Source organism: Ursus americanus, chromosome 26, assembly GCF_024610735.1.
Source record: "Ursus americanus isolate L20-20 chromosome 26, mUrsAme1.1.p, whole genome shotgun sequence".
NCBI lineage: Eukaryota > Metazoa > Chordata > Mammalia > Carnivora > Ursidae > Ursus > Ursus americanus.
The window spans coordinates 20982849-21008526 of record NC_142152.1 but is presented as its reverse complement, the minus strand read 5'-3'; the positions used below and the strand labels follow the sequence as shown (position 1 = coordinate 21008526).

Genomic DNA, 25678 nt, shown 5'->3' with positions numbered 1-25678 from the left:
ACCTGGGGTGCCTGGGTGGCTCAGTCGTTAAGCATCTGCCTTCAGCTCAGGTCATGATCCCAGGTTCCTAGAATAGAGCCCCACATCGGGCTCCCTGCTCAGCAGGAAGCCTGCTTCTCCCTCTGCCACTTCTCCTGCTTGTGTTCCCTCTCTCTCTCTCTGTCAAATAAATAAATAAAATCTAAAAAATAAAAAATAAAAAAAACGAAGAACAAAAAACTAAGAGCACCTAGTTAACAAAGCACCAAGACAACTGTTTTTTTTTTTCTTTTTCTTTTAAAAGTGTTGGGGGATTCTATTTTTTTTTTTTTTAAGATTTTATTTATTCATTTGACAGAGAGACAGCCAGCGAGAGAGATAACACCAGCAGGGGGACTGGGAGAGAAAGAAGCAGGCTCCCAGGGGAGGAGCCCGATGCGGGGCTCGATCCCAGAACACTGGGATCACGCCCTGAGCTGAAGGCAGACGCTTAGCGACTGAGCCACCCAGGCGCCCCCCAAGACAACTGTTAAATGGACAAATTTTCCTATTCAGAGGGTCCCCAATCTGGCAACTTCCACAGTTTAAAAGCATACATGTATATATATTCTTTTCTCTACAAGCAAAAGCTTAAGAATCAATTTACTTTATAAATGAGAAAAGCCTGTGTTTTGGAAAATTCCATCCAAGTCACCTTGTATTGCTATCCCTCTCTTCTATATGGAAAAAGAGTTAAACTTTTGAGTATTCCATGAATAGTTAATTCTGAACGCCCAAATGTGTATAGTATAATGTGTAAAATAGGGGAAAACAATTCATTTTTCATATCTTACCAAAGTCCTGGCAATAAATCAGCATGTTGACTTAATAATAAGAAACACAGATGACAGAATATCAAAGGGAGACAGGCCTTCCGTCTAAATGGAGAAAACATAATTCCCTTTGAAGCCAAAGACATACAGAAAAGGGAGTGACCCTACAAAACTTTGGTTTCTATCGAAACAAAGTAATGTACAGAATAGGGCTTCCATCTTTTCCACAAACAAGGTACTTGAGTACACACAGATCCAAACTCAAAAACTGGCCACTTTGCTCTAATCCAACCATGCTTCTCCTGAAGTACTTCAGAAAGAGAAACAAGTCAAATAAAGGGTAACAGCATATATTCATGCTTCTTTCTTCTTTACCTTAAGCTTATAAATGACTCTCCAAAACTTTTTAGATTAAATGGTAACACCCTTTCTTCGAACTAAACTATGTTATTAGATGTCAGCATAGTGGTTACCCTTGAGCTGTGGGGTAGAGGGGAGGAAGGATAGTGACTAAACAAAGCACCAGGAGCTTCTGGGGTTCTTTCTGATAATGTTCTGTTTCTGGATCTGGATGTGGGTTACTTGAATGTGACTTCATTATCCTTCATTAAAAAGTTTAATTAACGGGTGCCTGGGTGGCTCAGTTGGTTAAGCGTCTACCTTTGGCTCAGGTCATGATCCTGGGGTCCTGGGATGGAGCCCCGCATCAGACTCCCTGCTCACTGGGGAGTCTGATTCTCCCTCTCCCTCTGCCCCTCCCCCTGCTCATGCTCTCTCTCAAATAAATAAATAAAATCTTTTTTAAAAAAAGTTTAACTAATACCCATCACCGGCCTATCGGTATTAAGGAGGGCACATATTGCATGGTGCACTGGGTGTTATATGCAAGTAATGAATCATGGAACTTTACATCAAAAACTAGGGATATACTGTATGGTGACTAACATAATCTAATAAAAAATTATTATATAAAAAAATAAAAAATTAAATTAAAATTTAAAAAGTTTAAAAAAATGCAAAACAAAAACATTGCTTCTTCAAGATCAAATGCAAAATGTTGAATTTTATGAGACAGATGCAAAATGGAAAGTATAAGAAAAGTACTCAGAAGACTTAAGATATTAATTCTCGGAGTATCCACTTGGGCTGAACAAAATAAATACTGCCTTTTATTTACACACCATCCATCATTTTCACAGCTCTGCATGTTTGATATATGTCAGTAAGACGGTTAAGGGCCCATATTATCCCTCCTTTACTGACCTAGTCAGTGACATTAATCTCACATTTTCAAGAAACGACACATTTGGGAATAAAATGATGAAATCACTTATGTACGAAAATATTTAAATTTCTCATCATTTTAAATGGAAATATGGTGCTTTTTAAAAATGCTTATTTATTTTAGTAAAATGAAAGTGAGTATTACTTATCTACCATGACGCATATAGATTATCACACTGCACTTACTACATGCTGCAGCGTCCTTACGGGGCTACTGTGGACGCCAAGGCTCAGGTGGTCCTTCCCATGCCCCGCCCCTCTGGGCCAAGGTTCTCAGCCCCCACTCTGCCCTGCTCAGTGATGGTAAGGGCTTCAGGGTTAATTGTCCCTACATTAAATGACCCCTGACTGCTAAGCCTCCAGCCTGTTACTTGTTTCTGCAGTAAATGATCTACTTCCACCACCCCATTCCCACTCTCAATTGTTAGCCTGAACATTCTAAATCCTTCGAATTTTGTAAATTCCTCTGGTGATAATTTAGGAAAGAACTGAAGGCTTTCCAAGGAACCCAGGTAATAAAGCTTATGAAAGTCAACCACGTTATTTTATCGTCAAAGTACGTATTTTTATGTGGACTATTTCCTTTCTACTCAGGAGTTTTTTTGCTTCTTTCATTGTTCACTGCTTTTACTGAAGTGTTGAACAAAACAGACGGTCTCTTCCCCAAAGGACCTTGTAGCCTAGTCCTATTTCCAGCCACACAGTTTTTCTGGTTATAGACTTTGGATAACAGAGAAACTGAGGTAGGGATAAAGAGAAGCCACGTTCAGTCCTAAAACTCAGTTTAATGCTCCTTCCCTCTTAACACATTTCTTTTAGGACCTTTTCCAGGTTGGAGAGCTATTTCATAAGAAGTTAAATAACATCACACCTTAGGTCTGAGTACAGAAAGAATATCTGTCTCTCCCTACATCCCTTCCTAGCAAAGATATGAGTAAAGAAGAAGAGAAACAATCAAAATATTATAAAGGACAGTAAGGCATTTTCCTTCTTTTTGGTTTTAAGTGGACACTAGTAATGGTAGAGTTCACAGCTTGGGAAAATCGATTTTTCCCTTTGGGGGCTCTGTCTGCCTGGGAAGAACCTTGGAGGACAGAGAGGGAAAAACACCCAGAAGCCTAGAGACCCGGAGCCTGGGGAAAGCACAAAGGAAGCTAAGTGCTCAGAGCAAGAGGATTTTAAAAAGACAGGAAATGGAACCTGCCACGCTCTACAGCACATTCCGAACACGAGGACACCCTGTTCGGGAGTGGAGAATAATCCGTGTGGCGCTGGAAGGGCCCCTTGTGTTATTTTTGGGAACCTGAGCAAGGAGTACACACCTGCTGCAGCCACAGCTTCCTACTCAAGAGGCAGTTCCAATCTGTGCGTGTCCCCAAATAATTCCGTATCAATAACTACAGACACAAAGAATGAAAGAAAGAGGAAAAAAATAAAAATTGACCCCCCCCACCCTCATTTTCACTTAGGAGTATTTGGCTCCCTTTCTTCCCAATGTGTTGTTTCCTTAATTTGTGTTATTTTACTCAGACGGTATCTCTGTCTACTCTCACAAGATAGAAACTGAAAAGGGTCAACACAAGCAGCTCTCACAAAGGGCAGGGAAAGCCAGAGCTTCCCCTTCTCACCAACACACAGTAGGTAGAAAGGGTAGAAGATTTAACTAGATTTTTAAAAATTCTCTGTCAAGAGCAGTATATAGTCGTTCTTCCACTCCAAATCCTGTACTGTGTGTGGAGGGAGGGGATCTTTCAATTACGCAGAGGGGGGCAAAAAGGCCAAGTATCAGTTAAGCTGAAATTTCTACCAAGCTAAAACTTCCTTCTCAATTAGAGTGGCAATGGTTATCAGAATCATGTAAGGAGATTTTTACGAAATATGCATGCCCCACCATGCTGACGTGAGAGAAGAACCAACAATATGCCTACTCTGAAATTTCTCCTCAGGTAATTCTGGTAAGCTTCTACCTGCTGTAAAAATTACTGAGTTAAATATATATTATATATGCCAAATTCCCAAAGCCAACCTAGTTAATAAAAAAGATCTAAAAATTTAACCTAAAGAATAACAGAATGATTAAATGAAAATTAATTTAAATAAAAATGCTGTTCCCTAGTATACAGGCAATTACCCTAGAGAAAAGACAGGCTACCCTGGTTCTGTTTCATCTGATCTGGGCCTCGGAGTTCTTGAAGCACTCCTCCTTTCACAGCATTAGTACTTCCCCTAAACACGACATTCAGCAGCATTGGCCGAAAGGAACTGATGAGGGGTGGGGGTGGGGGGTGGGGAATGAGCATTAAAAGCAAAAAAAAAAACCACTCTTTAAAAATTCTTACTTCAGGAAAAGTAACTAAATTCATTTCATAAATGTGAAGGTGAATGCTGAAGATTAGCCATTAATTGAAAGAGTATTCTGTATGTACACACATAAACACAACATTCCTATTCCACTTTTTAGTGCAGGTAACTGAAAGATCAGGTGAGTTGTTAAAACTGCAGTGTTACTTAGGAAACTGGGCAGATCACTATGTCCCTGGGGCAGGAATGTACTTTTAGGGGGAAAAAAAATTACTTTGAGAAATACATGCATGTTTAATAGAACCAATGTTGGCAAAAAAAAAATAACTGAAGTGGCTGCTTTAGATTTAGAACAAAGATGTTTAGAGTCGCTCCTAAGGAGTGAAAACAGTCTTTACCTGCCAAAGGCAAGCCAATTTAAGGCGCAGTTCACCTTCAAAAATTCACTCATTTTAAAAACCCACTGAAAAGTTCAACTTTTTTAATATGGGAAATAAAAATAAAATTTATTGTGAAACGGTCCTTATTTGTTGTATTTTTTTCTTAAGCACATACAAACAAGTAATATCAGGAAAAAAACTACTGATATTTCAAAGGACCAAAGGTCACATATATCATATATTCCAATTATTCTCCTTAATTACTAATCTATTCCCCTCGATTATTGTTAACACAAATTTATGGAGGCCTGCCCTCTGTAAAGCTCGCTGCTGCGTGTGGAGAGGGTGCACACAAGATGGCCGCGCTGAGGGCCCGTGCACAACATGGTGAGGAGGGCCGATGTGGAAAGAACGAACAGATACAAGACACTGAGTGGCAATCAAGAACAAAGTGCCAGGGTAAAATGAAGGCAAAGAGGATCAAATCTAGAGAAGTACAGAGGGCCCTTCCTCACACGTGATTTCATCTTTGGGGTTAACGGACATTTATGAAACACCCAGTAGGGGAACTATTTTCTCAGACTGGCACAGAGGAAAGGGTCCACTAGCAGCAGCTGGTGACAGAAAACCACTTCACGATGAGAGGACACAAGGAGGCTTATCTAACAGGAAGAGGTCCCAGCAATTCCAACAGTGTTTTCACTCAAACCTAACCCTCAGCAGTCGGTGACAAACAGCTCGCCAGCACCTGACAATTCTCTGCACTCTCCTTCCCTTGGCCGGGCCGCGGCTGGCAGATCGGGGAGTGGCCTCGTGCCACCCGCAGGAGCAGGAAAGCGCCCATCGATTGGAAAGCCGGGTCTGTTACAGTGGCCGGAGAGGGAACATGCTTTCCTCACTCCACTTAGGCAGTAAGATGCCAGCCAGCTGAGAGCTGCTGTCAACAAGACCATCCAGTGAAGGACAAAAGATTCGAGAGCTGCGCCTCTGTGACGGGAAGTTCCAGTAGCACCGGGCAGCTTTCTGGACAATGTCCCAGCAGAAACACTTCCTCACACGTGGCCAAAACGGAGGCGCTACAGAGGTGGGCAGGGCGGCTTCGCATCACAGCAGCCCCAGCACATACGGGACTAATAAAAGGTTCTTTTCCCTAAGCCCGGAGGTAAAACCCGAGGCTGTTTACTATGGCTCCAAAGGTCAAAATTAATAGCGTGAATTGATTCTTCTTCTCGCTCTTTGAAACTCCTTGTCTAGTGGCACAGCCAGCTGGGCACACAACTCTGATATGCAGATCGTAACGCTTGTGAACAGATAAAATGAATTACAATGAGCACAGCCTAGCCTATTTCAACTCTCTGATGGGCAGGAAGGTCTCTCTTTTTTACCAAACACTGTCCAAATGCCTCCTCTTACAGTCCATTTGAGGCGATTTAAGCACCTCAAGAATCTGTACGACATCTCATTAGCAAATGACTCTGGAAGCCAACTTGAAGTTTATAAAACTGCAATTATCCTAAGGACAGGGTAGGGTAGTGGCAATTTAACAAAAATAATCATATCAGCTACCAGTATGCTAAATAGTCAAATACATGATTTCATTTTGATCCCTACTAGCCCAATAAAAATGAATATTTCCATTGTAAAGATAAGAAAATTGAGGTATACGGAGGTTAAGTCATTTGTCCAGATAAAGCCAAGATTCTTACTCGGGACTGCCTCACACTAATACCCACTAGCATGAGATTAAAAATTTAAAGAAGGAATAAATGGAAGTGGTGATACATTACCAAATCACCACCCACGATAGAGACGAAAGGTCAGGAAAGTTGGAGAAAACACAAAACTGCCACGAGACACTCAAAAACCACCAACTGGTGACTTGTGCATCATACAGAGAGATGTAACATTTGATAAGTTCTAGTTACGGTTTTCTACAGCAATCATGGTAAGAAAAGCTATCCTTCACAATCAATAAATCTCTCATTTTGGGAAAAGCTGCCTCCAGCACTAGCTCCTTATTACCATTCTAGAACTGTGTCCTTGACAGCAATACCACTGCCTCTACCCGAACACCAATCACACCATCTGCTGTTTGAGCAGCAGCAATTCCTAACACCGATAACAAGTATCACTACTTTAATATAACATCCCAATACTAGCAACCAAAACAACCAAACCAAAACAGCTGGTTTATGAAGTTCATCCATGCACCCTGCCAACTAACTATCCAAACACCTACCCAGCAAGTCGTCCCATCAGTGAATCACTATGTGCTGGGCACCGTGCTAGACCCTGACGTTCTCTTCTTCACTTCAGAAGTCCTCCAAAGTGAAGTCCAGCATTCCACCTCCCATAAGGAATCACACACACTGTACCAAACCACAGAGCTCATGCTGATCATGAAATGGGATTTCCTATTAAGAAAATTACAAAGCACCAGTCATAAAATCATATGCATTTAGGGCAACAGTTCGTAACCCTGGCTGGGTAATTAAGAGTCACCTGGGAACTTAAAAATAATGCCAATGCCTGGGCCTCATCCCAGATCAGTTAAATCAGAATCTTTGGAGTGGGGCTCAGCATGGCTATATTTTTTAAAGCTTCTCAGGTGATTCAAAAGTGCAGTCAGAGTTGAAAAACACCAAATTTAAGTATTTCTAGAGTGGTAGTTCTGAAAACCTCATAACCCACAAATCTATTAGGAGGTACAAAGACCACAAAGACCCCCTCACCCACCCATTGCACCTGCCATCTGGGCTGTATTAAAATGATACATCAATATAGTGATCTCTTAAAATCACGGTCCCATCATTTCCTTGTTTATTGCAATGAAATACTCAACAAGAGAGTACCAGGGGTCACTCATGCACCCCCAGTGACCCCCAGGCCTCACTCTGAGAACCAGAGCTGAATGGCTCCAGCAGTGAGAGGGTGGTTGAGGGGTCCTCACTCAGTCTCCTGCAGTTGAGTGTTTGGGTGAGCGGAACAGGCAATGTCCAGGTAGGAAGCAGCCTCAGCTCAGTAACCCGACAAGAGGAAACCTTCACAGTTCAGGAATGATTATCAACTCTTTGTGCTCTTAAAGGAGAGTAATTATAGGCATGTGAAAAAAGGGAAGCACTCCCTGAGGAACTCTTCCTCACATGCTTCCCAAGAGGCACCAGGGCCATTAAAAATTCCATGATGAAGAGGAAAAACAGCCTGGGAACAGCCAGGAGGCAATACAGCAAATTAATACACCAGCCCTCCTCGGGGAAAGCTGTGATAAAACAGGAAACACTTCTCTCTTCGCAAAATAAAATTATACCACTAATGATAACATAGTCACCACACACACACACACGCATCGTTCTAATGATAGGTGTGAAATTCCCAAGGCTGCCCAGACGCTTTGAAAGAAATCTTTTCCTACTACAAATAAAATGGAACAAGAAAAAGATAAAATTTCCATTCGAAACTGTTTTTAATACAGTCATTCACCTGCCTCTTCCCTGCCACCATGGCTCTTTAACATTCCTTGCTAGACACCAGGCTTTGTTAAATGATGTCCACTCTGTGCAAAGCCAACCATCCAGCTCTGAAGTCCATCTTATCCTTCAGCCACACTGGAACTAGATGGCTCCTTCTCAACTGACCACTTGCTGGGCAGGGACCAACCCCCCCACCCCAACTTCAAAGGAGGGAGAGGATGCCCTGAGGGCTCAGGGTTTCATCACCCATATTTTCTAAAAATTGCTTAGAGGTCAGTTGTGCTGACCATTTCCCACAGAGCCATGGTTACCAAACTTTATTGACTGTGCTTCCTCATGAGTAAAACATTTGCACAAGCACCCTTTATGTATGTAATACATACACATAAAACAAAAATAAGTGCTACTAGATGTCTCTATGTATAATTTAAAACGAAAAAACATTTTTTTAAAGATCAGATAATAAATTTATATTTAAAAAATGTCTTCCCCCACCCCCAAAGAATACAACCCACTTTGTAACCACTGCCCTGGTAATAACATCTATAAGGACAAAGATGAGCTAGAATTATCCACATTCTCTCACCTTGTTTGTAGCAATGGTCTAAAGGAATAAGCAATATTTCCCTAGAGCTGACTGCACCGGAAGCACAGCCTAGACTTCCTTACATTTCCAAGGCTGGTCACAAGCACGGCCAGCAGGAGAATGAAGACAATGATATGGATAATAAGGTACCTAAAGAAAAAAAAGCTGACACCCACTCCAGCCAGGATGAGGCTTTAGAAGCACCAGGAAACCTGATAAAAGCACAGATACTGATCTCAGCACAGCACGGCACAGATCTAGGTAACAGAGGTAGAGGGAGAAGGGCAAAAAATCCACTTTCTGCATCTGACAGGCTATGGTGCTATTCATATAACCCTCCCAAAGAGTACACAGCTATTATTTCATGTGGGATTAAGACAAAAAGCTGGAGGACTGCTTTCCTACGCACTGAAATCTTGGGTCTTTCAAGACAGCTTGAAGATCACCACCTCTGGGAAAACCTCTCTGAGCCTCTGACTTAGAAGCCTCTCTTCTGGTCTTTGTATCATTTGCGTGCACATTTTGACACACTTGTCACTCCACCCTGTAACTGCTGATTTTCACGCCTGGCTTTCTCAAGAGAAACGGAAGCTCCTGAGGGTAGGCGCTGAGCAAGAGCCTGCAGCACAGCGCAGAGTCAGTGAGTGCTGAGGGAGTGAAAGATAACCAACAGCGCGCTACTGAAGAGAAGGGCTTAGCGCAGTAATTTATTATCATCCCACAGTTTTCCATGTTCTCAGTAACACCATTTGTGAGAGTCTCTCTTTAGAAGGTTTGGCAGTTGGCAGTAGGTTATGGGGCAGAATTTATTATTACAGCCCAGAGTGGAAGTTCTCACTGGATCTGTGAAAGGATAATTTCTTGTGCCTGCACACCAATCTGTGAACATATGCATTTAAGAATGAATTAAGAGGGGCGCCTGGGTGGCTCAGTTGTTAGGCGTCTGCCTTCGGCTCAGGGCGTGATCCCAGCATTCTGGGATTGAGCCCCACATCAGGCTCCTCCGCTGGAAGCCTGCTTCTTCCTCTCCCACTCCCCCTGCTTGTGTTCCCTCTCTCGCTGACTGTCTCTATCTCTGTCGAATAAAGAAATAAATAAAATCTTTAAAAAAAAAAAAAAAAGAATGAATTAAGAAAAGGAAGAAAAAAACAAAACCACCACATCAGAATCTTGGAAAAAAATCCTTTGTGCCACTAGAAATAAGAAAAGTTCTATGGTTCAGCCTATTAGCTCCTCTTTTGTGCACAATAACCCTGCTAGGGGATGCTACCATTAACACCATGTTTACTTCCCATGTCCTCTACCTCCAGAGACTTTCTATGGAAAAACGTAGGATTCATTCTGCCACACTGGCAAAGGATTCATTCTGACAAATATATACCGAATGTCTAGTAAGTGTCAGACACTATGTTAGGTGCTGGGGATATTATCAGGGAACAAGACAAAACAAAGTCCCTACACTATGAAGCTTATATCCTAGTGAGAGAGACAGGAGAAGAAAGTTGTGAGGGGGGAACCCAACAAGCAAACTCATTACAGACTGTGATAAATCTTTAGCGGAAAGAAATCGTTGAGCAGAGAGAGGTGGAGGTGGTCCCTTTAGATAGGATGGTCTGAGAGGTCCTCCCTGAGTTGAGATGAGAAGTAGCCAACCGTGAGGAAAGGCTTAACACAGGACTCCAGACAAAGGCAACAAGTGTGAAGGTTCAGAGGCAGAAAAGCGTTGCTATTTTTGATCAACAAAATGGAGCTGAGCTCCCTGGCACAGCCAGACCTTTCCCCTAGCAAGGAGAAAGAAGTACATGAAAGGAGCTGGACATGCAGACAGAAGGCAAATTACACAGAGTTGTGCAGGTCAAGGCAAGGACCATGAATAATGTTCTCTGAAGATGGGGCTTTTAGCTGAAGAAATAAGAAATACAAGTCAGAAGACTTAGGGGCAATTGGGTGGCTCAGCTGGTGAAGCGTCTGACTCTTGATTTCAGCTCAGGTCTTGATCTCAGAGCTGTGAGTTCAAGCCCTGCGGTGTTAAAAAACAAAACAAAACAAGAATCCGTGGTCTAATATAAGTCAGAAGACTTAGATCACAGCTGACACTTAAATCACGTATTAGCCTTACGATCATAGGAAAGATACTTCAACACTCTGCCTCAGTTTCTGTATCTGTAAAACATCTATTGGCCTCTAAACGTTGTAGTAAAGATCAAACTGGATATTATACACAAATATACTTAATAATCTGAAGAGCGTTATAAAAAAGAAAATAGTATTGTCTGGAAGAAAACCTTCACCAGAAGACAATTACCTGGCAGAGCAGTGCGCTGGTGAACATCTTCGGTGAGAAGCATCAGTGAGAACATCCAAGGAGTAAAGGGGAGACAGGGGATTGAACTGCAGGAATAAATGAGATTATTTTAGAAAAGCTTATATGATAAAGACCTGATCCCTAAGAGTGGCCTGCTGTTTGATTACTTTGCCCCTTTGACCGTCTGACTCTTTTCCCATACTGCAGACACCATTCAGTGAAGTTGCAACCATGAATACAGCATACTGATCCCACGCACCTCCAGAAAAGGCTATTCCTTGGTAAGTAACAATTTTTCAAAAACTTCTAATACATGACAATTACTTTAATGGCAGAAGATAGTACTTTCTATTTGACATAATAGGAACTCATGCTATTGATTATTAGCCCTTGTTCCTAAGAAAACTAGCATGGAATTACCTTTTTACTTCCTTATCCTGGTCAATGTTTCCAGTACATAACTGGTTAACACATACCAGCAGCCGTTGTTAGTGGAAACAGAACTAGACTAAGAATACCTAACATTTAATTCCAGTCTATCCCTGAATTGCCATTATTAAAAACTGCATACTCTCTTTGAGCTTTACTAGCCTCATCTGTACAATGGATGCACTGCTTATCTTACCTATTTTACAGGATTGCCGTGGGGGCTAAGTTAAATACCAATTTCTCTTCTCTAAAACTTCAATTTATCTCAGAAGGTGGTTGTGAGGATCAAACTTGGACACAACACAGAAAAATATCTTACTTTGTGTTTTCTAGCTTTCTTTGGACTTCTCCCAGAATAAATAATCCTCCCCCCAAATTTCAGAACTAAATATATCTTAAGCCCAGAACTCTGAATGGTAATCTCAAAAGAACTTACAAAGAAGTCTGACTTTCAGCAAATCGTTTAACTCTTATTTGTAAGTAACAGATCTGGACTAGGTGATCACCACAGGCGCTCTTCTGCCTTTTGATCCTCTGAGGCAAACACGATCAGTACCCTGGCTTCCTGTCTCTCCCATTCCACCTTAATGACTTTGTCTGTATCTGCCCACCACCTGGATTATATTTACTCGGTATTTTTCTTCATACCAATTATTTTTACTCAGCCTTGTCCTTACTACTTCTATGGAACAATAAGATTGATAGAATGATTATATTTTTTTCTAATACAAATTATAACTTAAAGTAATAATCGTGTGTCCACATACCATCTAAAATCATCTCGTAAGTACACACCAGTTAGGTATACCACTACTCTAGTTCATTCTGAAATAGTAACTTCAAGAGGAAGGTTCCAAGTCTAAACTGTACATCAATTTAATAAGTCCTAAGGAGTCAAAACACAAAACAAAAGCTGCTGAGCAACAGGAGGCCTGAGATTTCTATCAGTCTTCACCTATTTTATAACTAATCGAAATAAAGCAACTTCTATCCCCACAAAAATCAAAAGCTTCAAACGTTAAAAGAACATGTTGATAGCCACCGTCAGTAATCTTTAAATTATGACCCCTACACAGGCCTAGCTTTGCCAAGGGCCCTCCCTCGGGGTAGCCAGGAAGGAGACTAAGAGACTAAGAGGGCAAGGCTCTAAGGCCTTGACCCCCCTTCACTCCCAGCAGCCCTCCCTCCTTTGGTTTCTTATGTTCAGGTCTCACCACTGTACTTCTCAGCATAGGATGCTGGTGCTGAACTAAACCACAAACAAACAAGCTTCCTTATGATTTCTTACTGCAAAGTTCAAAACTAAATTAAAAATGGGATCCCTGGGGCGCCTGGGTAGCGCAGTCGTTAAAGCGTCTGCCTTCGGCTCAGGGCGTGATCCCGGCACGCCGGGATCGAGTCCCACATCGGGCTCCTCTGCTGTGAGCCTGCTTCTTCCTCTCCCACTCCCCCTGCTGTGTTCCCTCTCTCGCTGGCTGTCTCTCTGTCACATAAATAAATAAAATCTTTAAAAAAAAAAAAAAAATGGGATCCCTATGAAATATGCATTACAAGTAATAAACAGAAAAACACAGCTGAACCTAAAAAAGGGAATTAGCTACAGTTCTTATCAGTGAATATCAGATAATCTGAGACAACAGTCCTCTAAAAAAAAAATCAGAATAACACAGGGAACAGGGACCTTACCTCATGTGCACAAGCAGAAATGTGAGGAAAATCAGAAGCCAATGCTTTATTCTTTCTAAAGAAAAGGAAATCAAATGATAAAATAAAGATGACGAAGAAAAGGGATCTTACCTGATTTCGTTCTCTTTTCCCAGCTGACGGTAACCAGAAACTAAAGAGAGGGAGAAAACAACAGGAAAGAAAACAATAAAAGCAGCAGTTGGAAATTATAGAGGAGGAGCAGAAAAAAAGATGCTGGGATAACCAAGTGAAGACAAAGAAAGAACTAGGGAAAAGAAGGAACTGGAGGGGAAAAGGAGGGATGGTAAATGCATACAAACTTTTTTTGTGAAAAATAACTCTTCAAAGGAAAAAGCCTTGTAATGAATTGTAAAACACTAGACTCTCTACAAACAAACCCAAGATTACAGTGTGACACCAACATACTCTCAGCCGTGTGATGACAACAGGATCCCCAAATTCAAAAAGAACACAAAACATACTCACATCTTGCCTATTTTGTAAATGACAAATCTGACCAGGCTAATGAGTATAGGATCACGACCAGATACTAACCATGAAGTGTACAGGAGACATCAAACAGCCAATCGTGTTAGGGGACAAGGCTGTCACAAGAAAGGGGGGGAATAATTTTCTTATATCTGTACATAGGCTTTCCAGTTGCATAGTAGTGAAGACAAAAAGATATTTCTCTAGATAGAGGAGTAAAAATGGGAGAAGCCTATAGGAAAATATAGAGGGATTCTGAACAAAAAAATTTTGAGGCAGAAAAATGAGCTTAAAATATATTCTATAAAGGAAGAAGTAAAACTATCAGTCTGCAGATGACATGATACCCTACACAGAAAACCCTAAGGACTCCATTAAAAAACTTAGAACTGATAAATGAATTCAGTAAAGCTGCAGGATACAAAATCAACGTACAGAAATCTGTTGTTTCTCTACAGTAATAATGAACTATCAGAAAGAGAAATGAGAAAACAGCCCCATTTACAATTACATTAAAAAGAAGAAGATACCCAGGAATAAATTTAACCGAGGAGGTGAAAGACCTGGACACTGAAAACTATAAGACATTGATGAAAGAAACTGAAGACACAAATAAACAGAAAGATATTCCATGCTCATGGACTGGAAGAATTAACATTGCTAACAACTGTCCCTACTACCCAAAGCAACCTACAGATGCAAATCCCAATGGCATACTTCACAGAACTAGAACAAATAATTCTAAAAATTTGTATGGAACCACAAAAGACCCCAAATACCCACAGCAATCTTAAGAAAGAACAAAGCTGGAGGTATCATGCTCCCTGGCTTCCAATTAAACTACAAAGCTATAGTAACCAAAATACTATGGTATGGGCATAAAAACAGACACATAGATTAATGGAACAGAATAGAGAGCCTAGAAATAAACCCATGCATATAACGGTCAATTAATTTATAACAAAGGAGGCAAGAATATACAATGGCGAAAAGACAGTCTCTTCAAGAAGTGACGTTGGGAAAACTGCACAGTCACACACAAAAGAAGAAAACTAGATCACTATCTTATACCATACACAAAAATTAATTCAAAATAAATGGATTAAGGACTTGAATGTAGAACTTGAAAGCATAAAATTCCTAGAAGAACATATAGGTGATAAGCTCCTTGCCATGGGTCTCTCTCTTTTTTTTTTTTTTGGTGGGGGGTGGGGATGGGGATCTGACTCCAAAGGCAAGGGAAACAAAAACAAAAATAAATGGGACATCAGCCTAAAAAGCTGTGTAGCAAAGGAAATTATTGATAAAACAAAAAGTCAACCTACTGAATTGGAGAAGATATTGCAAAACATTTATCAGATAAAGGAATAATATCCAAAATATATAAAGAACTCATACAACTCAACAACAAAAAAACCCAAACAATCCAATCAAAAAATGGGCAGAGGGCATGAAGGACATTTCCCCAAAGACATACAGGCCCACAGGCACATGAAAAGATGCTCAATATCACTAATTATCAGAGAAATGAAAATCAAAACCACAATGAGATATTACCTCAGACCTGTTAGAACGGCTATTATCAACAAAATAAGAAATAACAAGTGTTGGTGAGGATGTGAAGAAAAGAGAATCTCAGCACACTGTTGGTGGGAATGTAAACTGGTGCAGCCACTCTGGAAAACAGTATGGAGATTCCTCAAAAAATTAAAAACAGATCTATCATATGATCCAGCTATTCTACTTCTGCATATTTATCCAAGGAATATGAAAACACCAACCTAAAAAGATATAAACACCTCTATGTTCTCCGAAGCATTATTTACAATGGCCAAGATATGGAAACAACCTAAGCGTCCATCAACGGATAAAGAACATGTGGTGTATACATAAATACACATACACACAATGGAATACCACTCAGTCATAAAAGAGAAGGAAATCTTGCCATTTGTGATAACATGGATGAACACTGAGGGATTATTAGGTTAGATGATTAAGTCAGAGAGAGAAGACAAATACTGTATGACATCATTTATACGTGGAATCTAAAAACAAAACAAATGAAAGAATAAAACAAAACAAACTCTTAGATACAGGGAATGGATTGGTGGTTCCCGGAGGAGAAGAGGGTTGAGAGGTGGGTGAAAGGGCTCCATTTCATGCTGATGTATGGTGATGATCACTTTGTAGTGGATATAAATACTGAATTACAATGTTGTACACCTGAAACTCACGTAATGTTATACATCAATCAATCAATATAAATAAATAAATAGTAACATCTTAACTGGAGGCTACTTTTATAAGGCAGCATCTATACATATAAACAGCAAAGAAATAAAAACTAGTCTAGAAAGGAAAAAAAATCACTCTCATGAGTTTAGGGCCTTAGCCACATTAACTGCTGTAAAGTACAAATCTTTAAGATCTTCTCATCCAGCTCTAGAGTCAGATTTCTAGGTTCCTTTGTAAAACTTCCCTCTGCGTCCTACTCCGAGAACGGGCTAGGATAATGAGTAAATATATAAGCACTTACTCCTTCTGCCGAGGGTCACTAATGATGTGGCCTATTCTCTCAGTACTTATGCTGGTCTCCTGCAAAGGCAAGGAAGACAAGAGTGTCAACTAACCACAGAAACAAAGTATGATCTGTCATCAAGTTCACACTTTCCCATAACTACGCCAGCAACCTCAAAGGCACATGTGAAATGTCAATCTTAAAATTCAACAGCAAATTTATTTCTTTTTATGGGAATCTATCTTAAAGTTTTACGTTATTCTAGACTTATTTTTCTCTAGTGTTCCAAAAAAGTCATTATAAACCTTGTTTACTATAGATAGCATTTTAATAGTGAGTTATTAAAGTATATAGAAATAGAAAAAATTTTTTGAAAATCCAACAGCAGCCGATTTTTAACAAGCTACATACCAAGCTCCCCAGATTATAGGATTTTCATAATGGGAAATTTAGCCAGTCCTCACTGGTAACACCTAAAATCTGCTGACTAAATGTACACCTATTAAAGGAATTTTGTAACCTACAAAAATTGTTACCCTCTCTTGTCTGTTTAGCATCATTTTTTAAAGTAAAACAGAAGTTTGTACAAATTAGTTCTTAAATTTAGGGTTCTAAGACTGTAATATGAAATCTTACTCATAACACCACAAGCAATTCAGAAACTAACTACTCATCTCCAAAAAACTGAAAAATGGCACAAGGCACTCACCCTTCATTTAACTTGAGTACATTTACAATGAAGGTCTATCACAGTACCTGGGGAAGCGCACCAACGCTACATGAGTTAAGAGTTACGCACATACGAGTGTTAAGATGAGAGCGCATAAGTCATGGGCATGAATGTCCAGAACGTGAAGTCTGTTACTCAAACACATTTGTTACTAGGCAAATATTATGATCTGTATTTATTCATGTGTGTGGATTAGCCTAAAATATTAGGGCACACATTTAGCAGAAATGACTATAGAAAAATTAATTTGAGGTCAGATTCTGGGCGGGAGTGGAGCTAAATGAAAAGGTTTCACATACTGTATTCTTCACATTCTTCATCCCTTACGCACATGCCTCCCGGTCACAGACACAGCCATAGTAGAGGGGCCAAGGGAAAGGATGGGTGAAAAATGAGCTATTTGTTACTGCAGAAAAATTATTAACTTAAAGTGCCGTAATGTTTAAATTTACAGTTTATTACTGTGTAAATTACAAGCAGTACTTTGCGTAATTAGCAGCTCGCTGGCAGGGAGCTGTGAATGAAACTCATTATTTATGATTACAATTTAGAAAAAGAGAAGAGAGGTGGGGGAGGGGGAAGAAGGGGGGCAGAACACTGACCTCTGCTAGAAATGACAAATATCCCTTTAAGGTGATGAAGATGAATTAAACAAGTAAATATTATCCTATTCATTTGAAATTCTTAGAGGCACATCCAACAGGCCCTAGTTTCCTTCCAGGCAAGCTAAAGGGAGCCTTCGAGATGAACTGATCTACTTCAATGGAAGTGGAAGGCTCTTATTTTATAGGAGCTGAAACTAAGTAAGGTAGAACATTATCTTTCATGCCCAACTGATAAAAAGTAAAACCACCTCTCTGTTCCCTACTCCCAACCTCCTGCCTCCCTCCACCTCACATACTCCTACCCTATTAGCTATCCTGTTAACTAAGAATAAGCTCCCAGAACAGCGAAAGCAGCATTTTAATGTCTCTGAAATCAATGAGCCAAAAGAAGAAGGTATCATTCTTCCATAATCAAATGTCTTTCTAATTAAGAGATTTGAAATTGAAAAAGATTAAAAATATCTGAGTTCACCTGGAAATGAATAGCTTCATTTCTTTTACACAGCTAAAATTCCAGAAAACAGTTCCCTATTTCAACTACAAAACAGTAGCCCCCTGAGGGTAGCCAGGCTGTGGCTGTGATCACTATGTACCTGGCCGGGCACAGAGCCTGACACATAGTAGGCATTCTAAATGTTTCTGCAGTGAACACATTAATGCTCTGAAATGCCTCTCACTCTCTTGCCCTTTGCCCACCACCATCCTAACTAGGTATGAACCCCAGTCTTAACCTACCTTCAATCTCAAAGCTAGAGTAAAAAATTAAAGTAATTTTTAGGGGCACCTAGATGGGTCAGTTAAGTGTCTGCCTTTGGCTCAGGTCATGATCCCAGAGTCCTGGGATGCAGTGGTTCCCTGCTCTGTGGGAGTCTGCTTATCCCTTTTCCTTTACCCCTCCCCCCCACTTGTGCTCTTTCTCTCTCTCAAATTAATAAATAGTAATCTTTAAAAATAATGATAATTTTTAAATTTTAAATTAGAAAAGATAAAAGAGAAGTATAGCTGGATTCAATTCTCTCTTCTGCCACTTCTATCTGGGTAATATCAGACATTACCTAGCTTCTTTGAACCCAAGTTTTCCTCATCTGCTAAGTGGGAACATCACCTGTTCTGTAAGGTTGTTGGGAGGATTAAATGAACTGAGTGCCAAGTACGGTCCCTGGCAAAGGCAGAACTGAGTAAGTGGTAGACAGTCCTCCCACGTGACCAAAGAAAAGCTTTTGAAATCTGATAACTGGTTTTCTTTCCAGTTTTTTTTTTTTTTTTAATGAATTCTAGAATAAAAGACCAAAGTTAGGACAGAAGAAGCATTCATGAATTCAGGAGGAGTTATAAAGAAGCCAAGAGTATTTCAGCTTCTACAATAATAATGTAAGATTAATCGAAAGAATAGAAGAGACAAGAGCAGGCCTGTAGATTGACAGACAAACTGTCATAACAGTATTTGCTTTGTCAAAACTTCTGTACGAGTTAAGCTTCATCTTTTAGGTGTGTATCCATTTATATCCTACATTAAGGTTCACTCTTGTGAACTTGCAAAATATTTCAGTTGGCTTAATTTACTCCAGGGAGTTCTGCAGCACCTTTGATTATCAAGAGGGTACACAAACCCCACAGGGAATACTGTCCTCCCAGTCTCCCAGTAAGCCCAGTAGACAGTGAAGGCGGTCACCTTCCCAACAAGCCTTCTTCGGCCCTTTCTGAGGCATCGAGCTGCCGCTCCAGGCAGACGATTCAAGCGGGCATGGTACCCTAAGAAAAAAAAAAAAAAGAAGAAAGCCCTCAGAAAGGAATGCAGAAGATTCATTAGCAATGATATGCTTCTAGTACACCAAAGGCCTTCCTCCCCAGGATCTTACGAGCCTGAGCCTTAAACTAGTATCACTAGTCTATTTGCCAAGGATTTATCATTCTCATGCCTTTGCAATATGATCTCAAGTGTGTCTTTACCTCTGACCTAGGCATCCTCACGTATAAAGGAGGGATAATCACTCGCACAGTCCTATCATACAGGGCTGATGTGAAGACTCAATGAAATAGCAAAGGGAAGGTACTTTATAAATTGAAAACACTATACAAATAAAGAGTAGTATCAATAATTTCTAATTATAAGTTAAATGCTAGTTATTATCTCAAAAACATTTCAGTCATAAAATAATAGTTAAAATAGACCAAGATGCCCTTCAACAGATGACTGGATTAAGAAGTTGTGGTCCATATATACAGTGGAACATTACTCAGCTATCAGAAAGAATGAGTTCTCAACATTTGCTGCAACATGGACGGCACTGGAGGAGATAATGCTAAGTGAAATAAGTCAAGCAGAGAAAGACAATTATCATATGGTTTCTCTCATCTACAGAACATAAGAAGTAGGAAGATCGGTAGGAGAAGAAAGGGATAAAGAAAGGGGGGTAATCAGAAGGGGGAATGAAGCATGAGAGACTATGGACTCTGAGAAACAAACTGAGGGCTTCAGAGGGGAGGGAAGTGGGGGAATGGGACAGACTGGTGATGGGTAGTAAGGAGGGCACGTATTGCATGGTGCACTGGGTGTTATACGCAACTAATGAATCATCGAACTTTACATCAAAAACCAGAGGTGTACTGTATGGTGACTAACATAATATAATAAAAAAACATTTAAAAAAATAGCTTGTATAGTATAATCCCATTTTTCTAATATATGTGTTCTACACATAAAAAACACAACTGGAAGAATCCATACCCAAGCGTTGTTAATGACACTGTCTCTGGGTATGGAATTATAGGTCATTTTAAGTTGTTCTTCCTGTTCTTACTTGTGTGCATTTTAAGTGGTCCATAAAGAATTTTCAGAAATGGTCACTGAAATGTTAGATCCAAGTTATTAAGGTAGCAAACATGTGCGTCAGCCAGGCAATAACCTTTACCAAGAGCTACCTGTTTTGAGAAGGACTTTCAATCATCTAAATTCATCATAACAAAATGCTATAGGAGTTTACAGCTCTGGGCGTATTTCTGATCACCAACAGATGCCCAACAAATACTTAATAACTGACTGATTACTGGGCACCCCAGAATCATCACTTTATAGAACAAAAAGACACCTCTGAAACAGTGTGCTCAAAGCTGCAATTATTTTAAGTGATGACCCCCATGTCCCAAGGAAATGAAGTGACTCTGTCACAGTCACGGGGCTAGAAGACAGCACCTGAGAGTTTTATCACCCCAGTTCCTTCCCCCTGTCCTAGGCTCTTCCACTCTACCTTGCTACATCGTAAGTAAAGGAAAAGCAAAGGGAAAGGATGTACTTGTGTTTAAGTCCACAGTAATAGAATAAAATAAAATTATTTAAAGGAAATATTTTAAAATCATCCAATTTAAAAAATGTCATTATACCTTGTATGTGAATGTTCTTACTGAAATCTGTTCTCTTCCAAGATCCAATACTTCAGGCTCCCACTGAGGACTCCATAGCCCATCGGTTTCACAGCAGGTAAGCAGCAGTGACACGCTGCTAGGCTTCCTAAATCTGGCACAAATGGCAATAGCAAGCTGAAGGAATGCCCTGCTAATAGATATCCCAAGAGTCTCCATGGGTTGATTTAGGTACGAATGGAGAACCTCAAGCTTTGAGACTCACCCTTGAATCTTCTAGAAAAATCCCTGGACTAGCTCCAAAATTCAGATAGTTAATGCATTCTTAGAGGAATGAGTATGCTTGCCATGGGATGATTCTCCCCAAAGAGAACCATGGAAGTGTGAAGTATATTTTGGTCTCCTCAAAACTTACCTCTTTGAGCTGGTCGAGAAGGTAAAAGGAATGTGGAATCGGAAAGTTTATCCAGTCCAGAATCCATTCTTTCTACTTCAGGGCAATGATCAGGAGCCCACTTTGGCAGAAGATTAGGGACAGTGAATCCTGGGACACATTCTCCCTCATAGAACCAATCGCTCTGCTCATCATCCCCTAAAGTAAAAAGATCATATCCTAAGTTGGAATTTTAACATGCTGCATGAAAACCAAATGGGACGATGATTTCTCAGACCTACAGATTTGATTATACTTTTTAAATAAAGTCAAAGTACAAAAAATTTGTTTTGATCCTCCTTCTATTATATGTTATATATTATGATGAAAATTATAGTATAAACCAGTTTCACATAATGTCATACTGTGTTACACTGGACTTTTGTGAGTAAAAAATAATAAAGCTACCACTTACTAAACCCTTACCACCTGTAAGAGTCCATGCTAAAAATCTGTAAGTATGTTCTCTTCTAAACCCTACACTAATTACAACTTATAAATGAGGCAACTAAAGCCCAGAGAAGGCAAGATAAAGTTAATAAATGATGAAGCCAAGATCTGAACCCAAAGCCTGACTAAGTCCAAAGCCTTTAACACAAAAGTTAAGTAGCCTCTTATGTACCATTCTGTGGTATAAACGGACTTGAGGGTTCAAAGCCCAAATGTTTCTCCATTCAAACCTACCTATTCCTGAGGGATGTTATATTTACATTTCTCATAATAGGTGAATAAAAAATGTTACCCATACCTCAATTCTTCCTTAGTACCCCTTAGTACCCCATTAATGGGAAAAATCATCTTGACACTAGCAATCCAAGCAACCAGGAAAAAAATAACCACAGGGACAAGCAATATAATCCCCAAGATTTGTTATGAAGTCATACCATTGACCCAAGGCCAGACTCCTCATCAATGACAAAGTCAAGACTAGACCCATAGAGCCAGACTCTTGGTTCAAACCTCTTTCTACTGGCTAGGATGATAGCATCTCAGTTTGCAACAGAACTTGTTCCCGCCGCCAAAAAGTAGTAAAACAGATAACTTTAGGTCTACCATTCTGTACTCCTTTCAAAATAGCAAGGATGAAGGGAATTACTACAAGAACATCTGAAGAGTTCACGGTGCATTCATTCCCTAATGTATGCCGGATCCCAGGGAAAACTGCTCAGGCCATGGTAAGTACATGAAGTATCAGATTCATGACCCACTAACATAAGCCAGGATAATGGTAACTCTTAACCCACCCTGGAGACCTCTAAAAGGTAAATGAAAATGCCCATAAAAAAGTTACTCAAAGTGTTCCCTTATAAAAACACACCACCAACAGCTGTTTCTCTAGACCAGTGGTTCTCAAACTTCAATAGGCATCAAAAGGAGGAGAAAGGGTTGTCAGAACACAGACTGCTGTGCCCTACCCCCAAAGTTTCTGATTCTGGTGCAGAAAGGATCAAAAATTTGCATTTCTAGCAAGTTCCCTAGGGATACTAAGCTGACTTCACGACCACATCTTGAGAATCATTACCTTGAAAGCATCCCACCAAACCAGGTACACAAGATGAACTAAAGACAGGCTTTAGAATTAACAGTGATTAGTTTTCTGCAAGTCAATATATTAATTCCTTTCTTATTCATAAGCATTCCTTAGGCCATTTATTAAAACAGTATAGTTAGCTAGATCATATTTCCTGAAGACAAATGGCATCCCATTAAGGCATTTTTTGTTGTTGTTGTTGTTCTTAAGCATTCACTCAAGATTTTTGAGATATAAAAAGGGACTCACTGAACTGAAGGAAACCTTGTGAAGTCATCTAGACCAGTAGTCCCCAGCTCTGGGTTCACTAGGATGCATGATGCTCCCCCCTAAAAAAGACTACTGCCAGAGAATAAGGAAGAGGCTGATGGATCAGGCTCCAGACTTTCCTGCTCCTCCCACTTTAACCAAAATAGGTTTAGCTGTTTTATAATCTGTGGTTCTGTGTCTAATTCTGTTTGAGGGAGAAAAAGGAGAGTTTTCCCCTTATCTGGCTTTTCCGGTAACTAATTATTTAGAGCTTACTATACACCAGGCAATGTGTTACCCACTGTAGTTACAAATAAAAAAAATTCCTGCCTTGGAAGGCTTCAATGGAAAAGGCACACATCTATAAACAATAACATCATATGGTAAGTGATAAGAAAGCAGTAAGTACAGGGAAAGAGTAAGGATTCTAGGAGATGAGGCCAGCACTGAGTGTGTATCAGTCGGAATCCTCATGAAATGCACATACATTTAAATGGGATAATTGAGACTTTAATGAAGTGACTATTTACAAAAGTGTAGACAGTATTAAGAGGAAGCAATAAGGGCTGGTGAAGCACCTGGAGCCAGCACAGTGGGGAATCTTTACCCTTCCTAAACCTGAAGCAGCAAGGAGAAAGAATGGTTATCAGAGACTAGAGAGAAAACTGAGGTTATAGAAGGCTGCCAACCAGAAAGGGAGCCAGGGAAAGCTACAATCCAATGTGGCAGACTGCATTATTGCTTCCAACTCTTCACTACCTCCCTATGATAATACATCCATGCCTTTTGCCTTTCATCATGGAATTCCAGAGCCTTCCCCTTGAGGCTGAGCATACTTCCTCATCCCACTGATAACTGACTTGTCATATAACTTGCTTTAGGTAGTAGAACATTAGCAGATGTGATTCAAGCACAAGCTTTAAATATGTAGGTATGCTCTGGTTTGGTCACTTAGCATTCACGTTTTCCAGCACGAGAAGCCAGGCCACATGCGCCACGTGCTCCACACGCTCCTCTAGCAGAGGTCCCAGGATAAGATTCGCTGAGTAGATACAAACCTAATCTAAACCCTGGAGACCAGCTGAACCACAGCCAACCCCCAGGACCACAGCAAGAAATGAATGTGGTAAACCACTGAAATTCTGGGGCTGTTAAACAGTGTTATCATGATAAAAACTTGCCTAATAACACTCAGTATCATTCACCTCCCTCCCTCATTCCTCTGCTAATGCTTCCTATCGGCCAAACCCAATAAGAAATTGAGAGCAAAAAACCCCACTGATGCAGTCCACAAATATGCCCTGGAGGGACAAAAGGAAAACTGTGTCTTGGTGGACGACCAACCACTCCAGAAAACGTAAGGATGAGACTTCTGGCAAAGACACCAGCATAAACAAAGACATGGAAGCAGGAAATAACATAGCTTTGTGCTGAGAACTCCAAGCATCTAAATATCATCAGAATGCATGAAGTTGAGACAGAGAGGAAAGCTGGGGCAATAGCATATTCTAAAATCTTCCATCATAAACCAAGGATTCCTTACCAGTAGAAAGGTTTTTCAAAGGCCCACACTTAATCTGTCATAATAGGTCCACACTCTCTTAAACCTCTGGATAATTATACATCACAAGTTTTAAGAGACACATTGTGAAGAGCGCCTGGGTGTCTCAGTCGGTTAAGCATCTACCTTTGGCTCAGGTTATGACCCCTGGGTCCTGGGATGAAGCCCTGCATCAGGCTCCCTGCTCAGCAGGGAGCCTGCTTCTCCCTCTCCTCCCCTGCTCTCTCTCACTATCTCCGTCGCTATCTCTGTCTCTCTCTCAAATAAATAAAATCTTAAAAAAGAGAGACACATTATGATACTTCATAGAACAGTATAAAAGCAAAGAAAATTTGTAATTTTAAATGGTACACACTAGTTCATTCATGGAAAGACCACCAGACTTCCCTGGTATGAGACAAAAGAATCAAGATCTTAGCTGCACCCTACCTGGGAGTATACACACACAGCCTCTAATGACACGTGGCTCCCTCGGAATCAGAAAGGGATAGAAATGTACACACAACAACCTCCATTATAGTAGGAAGCTCAGCAACTCCATTCACGCCCACGACTCTGCGGCATGGGTGAGATACAATCCCCCAAGATCTCTCTCCAAACTCAGAACTTGGATGCTGAGTGTCACAGTCCCAGGATTCCTTCAGTTACTAGGGAGCCTATCTGGATCAACTTAGACACGTAGCCATTGAGCTTCTGTCCTTCAATCACTTAACCCTTAAAGAAAAATTCATTGGATCTCAGAGCTAAAAGGGACTTCAGACATCTACCAATGCCTTATTTAGATTAACAGAACTACAGTCCAAAGAAGCTATATGAAATTATTACTGGTACACAATTAGTGTGGTCCTAAGCAAGGTAAAACAAAGTTTCAAATTACTGTTTAGGCTGTAAAGATAAAGAACTGGTAATTGACATATACCAGCCTCATTCACAATGGTCTAAGCTAAACTTTAGGAGTTTTAATATT

The 25678-nt window shown here is 40.3% G+C and overlaps 1 protein-coding gene across 3 annotated transcripts in view; it reads right to left on the bottom strand.

The window, feature by feature from the left end:
* Positions 1–25678, bottom strand: part of GPATCH2L (G-patch domain containing 2 like) — a 126831-nt gene that overhangs the window by 11719 nt on the left and 89434 nt on the right. For 2 of the 3 annotated variants that reach the window (XM_045807759.2, XM_087856144.1), the window contains 5 exons: positions 21353–21529; positions 19250–19329; positions 16261–16319; positions 13233–13287; positions 11118–11203 (listed from right to left, as the gene is read on the bottom strand). In XM_045807759.2, the coding sequence (XP_045663715.2) occupies positions 11118–11203; positions 13233–13287; positions 16261–16319; positions 19250–19329; positions 21353–21529 (457 nt within the window). Of the gene's footprint in view, positions 1–11117; positions 11204–13232; positions 13288–13343; positions 13384–16260; positions 16320–19249; positions 19330–21352; positions 21530–25678 lie in introns of all 3 variants that reach the window. The other variant, XM_087856143.1, reaches the window with a different exon arrangement.